The following is an 11,119-nucleotide window of genomic DNA, read 5'->3' on the forward strand; positions in this document are numbered from 1 at the left end:
AGATCCCACAACCCAAAATATTGTCTATTCAGTCCAATGGAACTGCTCCCCTGGTGCATACACCAGCTACTGGGTTTACTTCTGGGTTGTACGGCACACTGGAGTTCCTGCTCTGCTCATAGACTTTATATTATGATGACATCACAAATTTTTCGATTTCTTTTCTTTGCTTGAGGTAAAGCTTTACAAATTTAATACCTCCATGGATCAAAAATTCACAACAGAAAGAGTATTAATACGATTTTAATTTGCAGTGTCCTGACAACAGTTTAAGGGTGCTTTCACACCTGCCCTGTTTGGCTCAGTTCAGTGGAACTCAAGTTCATTTGCCCCCTAAGGGTGGTTCGTTTGGGCAGCTGTGAACACAGCAATCGCACCAAAACAACCGGACTGAGACCTTATTCAAGAGGTGGTCTTGGTCCAGTTACAAACAAACTCATGGTGCAATTCGTTTGTGGTGAGAACGTGTTCCGACCTTGATCTGAACCAACTGCAGTCACATGACACATTGTTTGGGTTAAACATGAGCATGTAACAGTCCTGGAGGATTATTAATGTGCACCTCCTCCTGTGCTGCCTTCATATGCACATTCAGCACATCCAATGCATCAAAACATTGTTTTCTAGTTGGAGCCGCGCCTCGTTTTCAAACTGTATGGTTTGACTAAAATGAACAGTGACAGCAATATAGTCCATGATGACCAGCGCTAAAATCAACCTGCGTAGTTGTCCCTCCATTGTGACATTAGAAAGTGTCACATTTATCCTGCAAGTGTTCTTCAACGTTTAGTTTACTTCCTGGATTTTTCCCGCTTGGAAATTCTGACCAATCAAGAGCAGCTTTCTTGCACAAGGCATTTGATCTGGTCCATGTGTAAATGCTGCCGTGAGAACACAAACCAACTCTAGGCAATTATGAAACTTTGAAACAAAAGTAGTCCCTGATTCGGACCAAAGCAAGACAACTCTAGGTCTGAAAGCATCCTTACAGACCTCTTTTTCATATTGTTGGTCTATGGACAAAAAGCTTTTTGGACCACAGGGGATTTTTTCACTGCAACATCGTGAATGGCCACTGGGGAAATTGGAAGCAAAGCTGGGTTGCTTTCCCCTTTCTCCCCTACTGTTTGGAGTGTTTGATCACTGCTATAGTTGTAGAGCAGTGTATTGGTGCCCTCATATTGTGTTTTACCGGCACATGAACAAGGAGGGTGAGGAAGGTGATGTAATACACTTCCTGATGAATGAAGTGGGAGGTATTGCACATCACCTGTTGGCGGTTGCCCTAATGTGCCATAATGAAAGCAATATGCCAATGAAAGAGTAGAAGAAGAAGCTGTGGTAAAAAAAAAAATGTTTTTAAAACTTTATTTTTATGAGGTAGGAATACATTCAACACATATGTACATTTTAACATCTGAAGGATGCACTGTGTGTTCAGGTGAAATATGCTGAGTGCAAACAAATACCAAAATTTAATTTAATGTGCAGGAAGCCTTCTATTTTCACTTAATTGAGTCATATTCTGCTGATACAACTTTATGGAAACATCAAGTTTAAGACCTGTTTTATCAGGATGTAGTGCAGGTGTCTTTCAGCCCTGTGGCTGACTGTGTGAGGTCTTCCTACCTTGTAAAAAAAAAAAGTTTAGCTTTTAAACCAAGTTGTTTTTGGATTGAGCTGTTTTTATCACTAGACCAAAAATGTTAACAAGGACATTTTAAGGAAGGGGAGAGGGTGAATTTCAATTACGGGGACAGATATTTGCAGAGTCAGTGCCACAGTGGATGTGTCTAAGAGAGAAAGAAGAGAAAAACAGTTTTGTTTTGGTGCTGCCGAGATTTACGCCATCTTGACACTGCCCTTTGTCTCCACTGGCACTAAGCAGTCGCAGACACAAAAATGCAGCACCAGAATTTAGAGTTGATTCTCACTTCTGACCTTTGACTTCATGCCATTCTTGACAGGGATGTAACTGTCCTCAGTAAATCTTGTGTCCTCGCAGCCCAAACAAGAAGCTGGGCATTCTTGTGAATGTGGGAGTGTGGGGAATGGGACATCCCTGATAATTTAACTGCCTCTCTCCCACAAGCATGGCTTTGTCTGCGTGCGTGTTTGCTCACATGAAACAGGCCTGAGCTTCGCTGTTGTCTGGTCAGCAGAGGAAAGCCTGTGTGAGTGACTCATTCTCTCGACCAACACCACGGTCTAATCTGTGGTCCAGCAAAAGATAAATGCAGAGTCGCATGTGTTTACATAGACTTGGCGGAGAATCCTACAGCTCACACATTCGGTTCAGTCTGATCCCTGTAAAAAGGTGGAAGTACATAACGAAGAACAGATTAATGGAGAGTGAGGTAATAAAACAGTGAGGTAGTAGTACAGTCAGAATTTATTGCACGCCATGTGCTTTGTGTTTCACCCAGTTTCACAAGAAAGTAGGCCATGGATCATCTACGGCTTCCTGCTGCAAGACTTCAGATTTGGAAAGAACACACACACACACACACACACACGCACACACAGTGTCCTTTTACCTTAACCCCTGGAAGACAGCATGCTGGGAGGAATTCTCCACGGTGTGTTCTGACCTGGGAAAGTCGTGAGTAAGACAACAAGAGAAAATGGAGAGGAGAGGAGGAAATAGAGAATGACATTTGTTTTAGTCACGGCCAAAAGTATTAACTGCACCTGTAAATCTCTTTTAATGAGAGTTTAGCAGAGCAAGCATGAGTAGTAAAACTTTTTTGGAACTGTTTCCAAGATGCTTTTTGAATGACAGTATAAATGAGAGGAAGGGTTTTTTTTAAGTAAGCACTATGACTGGCTATACTGTGGCAAAGTCAAAAAAGGCTCATACTATGGCACAAACATTTACACTGCAGACACAACATGACAGTAGATGTGTTTCTCTCTTCTCTGCGCTGCTGTGCAAACTGAATATTTTATCCATTTTGATCAACATTCCTGTATACGTCTTTCTCACCTTCCTCTTACCTGATAAGCTGCGATAAAACTAGATAGAAAGACTTAAGTTGGATCATATTACCTCAAAGTATTTCAGACTTTCTCCTGGCTCAGAATCAGGCTTTGTTGGACCACCACTGCAGATCTGTGATCTGTGATCTTGGCGCTCAGTTAAACTGTGGGTGTTGCACAATTAATATAAAGAACACACAGCGTTACAGATGACAATACTCATAACTTTTTAATTAGACTTTTAGTGTTCATTAAGGCCATGTTTACACGAAAACGATCCGCTGAAAACAGATTTTATTTCTCATTTTCATTTTGAAAAATGTTACGCGTTCAGACGACAACGTTTTGAAAACAATTGCTGTGCACACGGAGCCGCAAAAATGACCAAAAACACTGCAGTATATATTGCCAGGCCAGTAGATGGCGGTCTGACTTTGCAATGAAATGACACGTGCCTGCGCACATGCGCTTCCTTCTACAGAGTGGTAGTCTGAGTGGGTGGAAGTTCGCTGCATAGATCAGCCTCTCATTGGGCGGAGCGAGCCACCCACTGAAGTCCCGCCCTACCACCTCCAGTTATGTAGCAGTTTTCAACACGTCCTTTACTAACTTTTGTGGTGTTTGATCTTGCGGTGATGTAGCCATTTTTCTGCCATGGTTTGCGTCCTATAGGCGATATTTTTGTGGGCGTGTTACACCAAAAGCTGTTTCCCCCCGGCAATATTTTTGCAAGCGCACTGTTGCTGTGGCACTGCCCAGAACGATTTTGATTGGTTGAAAGAAATAAAAAAAGCCGGAGCGTTTTTTTTCTCCAATCTTAAAGTGAGAGTCGGCCCAGCCAGACCTTTCTTTTCTTGAGAAAGGTCTGGTGAGCGAGACTAACAGAGTGGTGATGTATAAACAAACAAAATGGCAACCACACGAACATTTGTCTGGACGGACGACGAGGTGGAGTTGTTACAGTAAATCTACTTTTCGCTGAAGAAGCGCTGATAAATTCCATAGGGTGAGCAGCACAAACAGAGCTCGGTAGTCCGCCATTATTGTTGTGATGGTCGACTTTCTCGCGCATGCCTAGTGACTGGAACCTGAATGCTCATGTGCGAAAAGTCTCCGTTTTCAGAGGAACTGCGTATTGCAAGTTTACATTGCAATTACATTCAGTTGAAATCTTTGTCACATAAATGTCTAAATCAAACATAATGCCACTCTGTGGGAAATTGTAGAAAACCAAAAAGTGAAAAAAAAAGTGAATATAACAAAAATGAAAAACTATGCATAGTATTTGAAAATTTCTAACTTTGTTGTCCCCAAGTGGTGGCGTCAAACAAGACGTGAGGATGCTGCCATGAATAGGCACGAAGTAGAACCCAGGTTGCACTGGTTTTATTCTTTAAGGAACATCAAAGAACTGCTAAGAGTTTCATCTGCTAATGGTTTGCAGATTGCAGTGCTCAGACATTATTTCTGACATTGATTTTAAGCATGGGTGTACTACAAAACAGGCTTACCAGGCCCAGGCCAAGGCCCAGGGGCCTAAGGGCTCAGGGGAGCCCTAAGCCAGAGCATCTGCTTAATGTCGCTGTTATTAACTTTGCATTTCTTGTCATAGGACTTAGTCATGCAATGTCAATAATGAAGGAAGGAATAGCCTAAACGTTCACTTTGAAGATGTCACAGCACAAAAACCATCATGATACATTTTGAAGGTGAAGTGCGTTGGTGTCTAGGATTGCAGATTGCGACCAGCTGAAACTTTTTACTTCCCTTAGTGTTAACTGTTCAGAAGGTTTAAGTGGGAGCAGAATTATCTCTAAAGATCTTTTCTTTTCCAAAATGAATGGACTAGGTGACTATAAGGGCTGAAAATGCCAAGTAAAGCATCCAGACCTAGGAAGCCAATGGAAATCACAGTCTAATGTCAACTTGGCCTCTAGTAGACACAACATTTGAGAATGATAACATACCATCAAAATAAGGTTTTGTGCATAATGTTTCATTGTTTAGAGGCCCAAAGTTCCAAAAACACATGTGATCAGTAAGGCCAGTTTGAAAATACAGCATGATACAATATGATTTATATCCTCAAAGTCAAACATTTTGGTTTATGTTGTCCATAAATCTTTCATTCATACTGCAAAAATTCCACACCTTCCTTTGCACGCTAAGGTCCTATATTGTGCAAGCCCTGTGAAAGAAAAATTAACCACTTTCTGATTTATCCACCATCAAGGCCCTTTTGTAATAGATACAGTATTCACTTCCATGTCAACAAACAGGCCCGCTGAAGTATTGTGGCGGTTCAACCTGACATGACACCCAGCCTTAAGGCAAAGAGAATGACAAAAGGGTTTTAGATATCAGTTACTTTAATTAGTGTTGCACTCATGAAAATATCTAACAGCCTGCTGAATGACAGGGTAGCAGGCAGGGCGGATGCTCAGTCTGGGCGATGTAGATGTAGGAGCTGAAATGTGACGAGATTATGAGAGTTAAAAGCACTCAAAGAAAATGCAGAATTTCTTTTCTTTCTTTTTCTTTTGAAGCGTGTGAATACAGATGAAATCATGCATTAAAAAAATGTAAGAGACAACACATTATAATGAAACTCCTTTTATGTAAGAGTGTTTTGAATCATTGGCTGTGCAGCAGTGCAGTATCTCTGTATGATAAAATGGCATGTTGTTTAACCAGAGCATTCCTGTACGTGAATGTCAATACCCTCTGTCACGCTATGTGGAGTAGGTGATGGGTAATTACACTCATTCAAACAACACTCACACTCAAATATGTTTACTCACTTTCGCTCATCTCCACTGCAACACAAACATGTGGTCGGCTGTTTTTTTTTTTTTTTTTTATTGCTTTGAGGTCATCGACATACACGTAGGACTGCAGCGGTGTGCACACAAAAGATCATGTTCACTCAAAAGAACCCATCGGACCATCAACATGTGAGTAAATATTAAGATTATTCAAGTTAAACTACAGACTAGAGGAGTGAAGCTGAAGTTTCTTAATTCCCCAACTTGATTTTGAAACGCACAAACAAACCTGTGGTGATTCATACTGTACGTCACTCCGTATTATTAATATGATTTTATCAGGCCTGTGTAGGTGGTGCTCAGAATGTGTGTGAGGTGAGGCCAACAGGTGAGGCAATAACCGCGCTGGAGTAACTGGCAACATGTTGCTAAAAACACAGTAATAAAAAAACACCATGGAGTAGCTGGAGGAAAACCACCCAGATCAGATATGGCTCAGAGGGGAGCTGTGGAGAGGGAGAGGGGTGGGGGTGGGGCGTGGTGCGAGCTGAGATAAGTGGCACCTTTGGGTGGTACAGAGGTGGATAACTAGTCATATTTCAACAGCCCTCAAGTCTAAAATGCAGCAATAAAACGTATTTCACTCAGGAGGATGGGGCAGAGAGGCATAACTGTGTCTGCCTAATAATTCATGATGTAGCGATAACACACACTTACACGCAGGGTCAAATAAAAGGCATCAGTGTGTGTTGTCAGAAGGATGAAGAGATTATTGATGAACAAAATCGAATAATCATAATCGGCATGTTACTACAGTTTCTAAACAGGCACTTGCTGCAGTGTGTTATGACCCAACACGTACCAGTAATCCACAGTGATATGATGAAACAGTCCCACCTACAGGTTTATTCACTTGCCTTTCTGTATCACATGATCTTCATCTGCAACAGTAGTTCGCTCATTTGTAATAGCGATGGATCCGTAAACAAGCGAGCATTGAGCATTTCAAAATGATTAAAAAGTAATGGATAAAAGCATAACAGCTGCTGAGCTTGCATGGAAACATCCATCCCCATGAAAACTGAACAAACTCCATCTGCTGATGAAGACTGTTTGATACGGCTGAAAGCACCAGAACTAGTTAGCTGAGATCGTTTTGTCAAGCTACTATTTCCAAGGTCATGGCGGAAGTTTCATGTTTATCTACAGTAGCATGTTACAAGTCATGTGGAGGTGTACAAAGCACAAGCCAGGGGTTAGTTTGCTGTATTAGAAATAGATATTTCTTAGGGCTTTTTTGCCTTTAATCAATAGGACAGTTGTTGTAGCGTGAAAGGGGGAGATAGGGAATGACATGCAACAAAGGGCCATAGGTGGAGGCCAAGCACATGGCCGCTGCAGTAAGAACAGGGGTGCCATTTTCAGCGGATCGTTTTCGTGTAAACATAGCCTAGATGACTAACAAAACAAACAAAGACGGTTTTGGTAAGGTTTTTTCTTTGTTTCTGTCAGGTTTAAATTTTATAATGTGTTGACAAGGCCATTTAAGCTAACATTATATTTAGTCAGAGTTCTCAAAATAGTGGGTTTGACACACTTTACAGCCCAACTAGCATGTATTGTCACCATTAACAACAAACAGGAATCGGCATTATCTTTTGAGCACGATGGCAAACAGTTCAATGTCTGCTCTACCCTCATTCTATTTTTCTGAACTTGCTTAAGAACTTGCTTCACTATGTGCGATCATTGCGTGGTCGTTATGATGCTTATTTAAATTATTCAAGTGTATTTTAACTTTTCTTTAACAAACCTTGGTTCATATTTGTTTTTTAAAAATATTTTCTATTATTTAAAGTGACTGACTTTCTGTGGAAACACTCTGAAGACACTCTCACAATGTGTGTTGTCTAACCTTTATAAATAAAGACAGTGTGTGACAGATGAACAGACATACAAAGCACAGTTTTACATCTACTGTGGGACATCAGAACTTTTTTACAGGATTGTGTAACACCTCGGACAATATGTGCTCCTGTGTGGCTTTATTTTATTGAAAAGGTGTTGAAGGTAAGAGAATACACAAAGACTTGTGATGGTTTAATGAACTGCTCAGTGTGTGTGAACAAAAAAGGTGCGAAGCTGCATTATTCTTTGGAAAAACACTCAGTGCACCATATCAATCAAACATGTATTGCTACAGTGAGGTGAAAACATCCCACTCTGGTTAATTTCATTCCTCTATTGGAAAAATTAGGAACACATATACGATCAGTTACAGTTTGTGGAAATGTTTTTCCATGAGGCCTATTTTGCAGCTGTTGTATATTCTTTAAATGCATGGTAATCAGTCTTAAAATAGGATCGCTCTTGGAGAAACTGGATCTTCAAACTCTTGAGGCACTATGAAATTTTAAAAAAAGCGTAGAGCGAACAACATAAACACCATACATATACACAGGGGTCAGCAGCTCCCTCTCTGTTACATCCAGTGCAAAAGTCTAAGTCAAAGTTCAAGATGTGCCATCTTGATGCCTAAGTTTAGTTCAGCATGCAGCCAAGCAGTCTCTTTTCTCTCCCTTCTTATCCTGATCCATCCGGCATCTTCACAACGCAGCTCAGAACGTCCTCACCGAGGCCTCACTCGGATGTTTTAAAGTCTTTCCTGAGTTTGATCACAAACGAAGACCCCTGAAATAAAATAAGAGTTCGGATTAGGGCAGAGAGAAACAGCAGGATGTTAAGGAGGAAACTAACACTAGGTTTAAAATAAAAAACTGACAAAGAGGTGCACCTAGATCAGCACAAACCATACCGTACCACCAAAAGTCTGGGTGGTTATCATCCACCACAGATAAAGACTAACGGACTGAACTTGCCTTAGAGCTGTGAGTGAGAATTGACCTCCATATGTGGAGAGTCAAAACTTACTCAGAGTCTAGTGGCGACTTTATTCCATTTCTGTGAAAAGGTTCAGTGTAAAATGATAAAAAGAGGGTTGTAGGTTCAAGTCATGAGCGGAAAATGCACCTTGTCAGTGTAAGAAAATAATGTAATATGGTGTTTAAGAGGAAAAGAAATGAGCAACAATTTCACCACTTTGATTTCAGCCCTGACAGATCTGTCATTGTGTTACGAAAATAAAAAAGAATCAGTAAAATGCTCAGGTTTCTTTCTAGTCAGCTGATGAACCGTTTTTTCCCACTGTAGGCTGTTTCACTTCTGTACAGCTGAAACCCTTGCACTTGCCAAGAATTTCTCACGCTGAACCAATTTTGCTTGAGCGGACTAAACGGAATCACCCCCTTGGTTTTCCCTTTTTATGAGTAAATTGATATGAACTCCTGTGCGCTAACTTAAAAGGCGAATCCAAGGTGATGAAAGTGCTGCACATTCCGAAAGGTGTGGCTTTTGTAGATAGAGTTCAGTATGGAGGAGGAGAGCTGCTTTGCAAAGAGGCCAGAGAGAGGCAGAGACAGAGCGCATTCATGGCACTAACACTAAACACTAAAGCACAACCAAGCAGTCAGTTGCTTTTACTTACACAGATACCACTGCGCTCGCTCACTGCAGAGCTTACTTCTTCTTCCCGCCTAATGACATATTTTCAGTTTTTTTCTTCTGTGCCTCATTGAACAAAAGACACACCTTTATGTTAGCAAGTGGCTGGATGGGTGTGTGTAGTGTGTGTGTGTGTGTGTGAGACCCAACCCATGTGACACAAATTTCACAACTGATCATTAGTAGTGTAAGTAGCTCCAGGTGAAAAGCTGAAATGATACTATGTAGATTGACTTGGATTTGTTCTCTACGTGCCTCCTTCTCACAGCAGGAAACCTGTATTACTGCAATTGTTTTAACCAATAAACTAGACTAGATTAGACTGCCAGTGTAATCCAAACTAAATTTAATGTAGTACAAATGTGGTACAGGCACAAAAATATGTTTGTGACCATGCAGAAATGTCACTTTTGCCTGTGTGTGCAGGCTCAAACCACTCCTGTTCACTGCGTTTGTTGTCACTAAAAGTATCATGATAACAATAATATTCAGATATCCAGAATTCAAATGCACAACCTTGAGGTGAAATATGCTCATTTGCTTTCTGGCAGAGAATTCATAAAAAAATGTAATTGAAATACATCAGCGTTTCACATGGAGTCTCTGCTAGTTGCCTCAAGAGTCTTAGGATAGAAGCAAAACAGAACATGATGCAGACTGTAATTTGAAGCTTCTTTTTTTGGGCTATATTAATAAAACTGGCTTGATCTGACTCGCAACTGGTCAGAGCCTAGATATATTTTGGCGCATGGCCCTCCATAAAACACAGAAATACTGCTTTTAGATGTTGCTTTTTTGAAGATGAAATGTTAGATGTTAAATATAGAGCTTTAGGGGTGTTGGTCAGCAGATTTTGTTACTATTTCACAATGCTGCGCTAGCTGTTTCCCCATTCCCAGTCTTTGTGCTAAGTTTGGCTTCCTTATATCAAATAGATACAGATGTGAGAGTGGCAAGAAAGTGAATTAGCATATTTCCCAAAATTCCGAACTGTGCCTTTACTGTAAATGGTAATTTTTTTCAAGTTTTCACATTGTGAAATGTCTCTTACTAACAAAAAAACAGTGATATTTTAACTCTCCCTACAACTTACCCACTCTATGAGTGTCAGGTGATGGAGTTTGACATGTCTGTGATCATTTGAAAATAGTTTAACAGAGTATAACATAGAGATGTGTGGGTTTTTAGTATAGCTTGACTGTGCCTAAACCTAACTGTGTAGCTTTACTTGCCTAAACCTAACCATCATAACATTATGTTGAGTACGTAGCTTTACGATAAGTATAAAACAATGAGAATACCTACAAAAAAAGTAATGCACCACAATTAATTTATAATCCAAGTAATCTTGAAGGCTATGATTACATTTCCATTGTGCTCATGGGAGTAAAGAAAGAAAGTCTGTGTAAGGAACAAACAAACACAGGACTTAACCCCAGGAAACTGGGGTTTGGGACTGTGTGAAACCAAGGAAACGTTGAGTTTATTTAACCCTATGGGCCCTAGGCGTTTTTGGGGTATTTTTACTGCCTTTACTTTTAAGCTCATATCACAGTCATTATAAAGGCTACATACACATGCAATATCTTGTTTTTTTCCAGGACAATCTGGGCTAACCAGATTTGCCATCATTTCATGTCCTTCTATGTGCCTGTATTTTATATTAATTTTTATATCAATGAAAAAAACAAATCTGTGTGCCTAAATTCTTACATTTTACATGTATCTCAGCCTGGCAAGTTGGAAGTTGACATATTCTGCCATATATGAAGAGGGGAGACTCTCTGGAATCTGGCAATATAAGAACCATGATG

At 40.4% G+C, this 11,119-nt stretch overlaps 1 protein-coding gene across 3 annotated transcripts in view; it reads right to left on the reverse strand.

Annotated features, from left to right (window-relative positions):
• Positions 1 to 7,648: 7,648 nt before the first annotated feature.
• Positions 7,649 to 11,119, reverse strand: part of pde9ac (phosphodiesterase 9ac) — a 13,974-nt gene continuing 10,503 nt past the window's right edge. The window contains exons 19-20 of one of the 3 annotated variants that reach the window (XM_050066378.1): positions 9,289 to 9,365; positions 7,649 to 8,435 (exon numbers count right to left, since the gene is read on the reverse strand). In XM_050066378.1, the coding sequence (XP_049922335.1) occupies positions 9,321 to 9,365 (45 nt within the window). In that variant the 3' untranslated portion in view covers positions 7,649 to 8,435; positions 9,289 to 9,320. Of the gene's footprint in view, positions 8,436 to 9,288; positions 9,372 to 11,119 lie in introns of all 3 variants that reach the window. The other 2 variants (XM_050066376.1, XM_050066377.1) reach the window with 2 other exon arrangements.

This window comes from Epinephelus moara, chromosome 2, assembly GCF_006386435.1.
Source record: "Epinephelus moara isolate mb chromosome 2, YSFRI_EMoa_1.0, whole genome shotgun sequence".
Lineage (NCBI taxonomy): Eukaryota > Metazoa > Chordata > Actinopteri > Perciformes > Serranidae > Epinephelus > Epinephelus moara.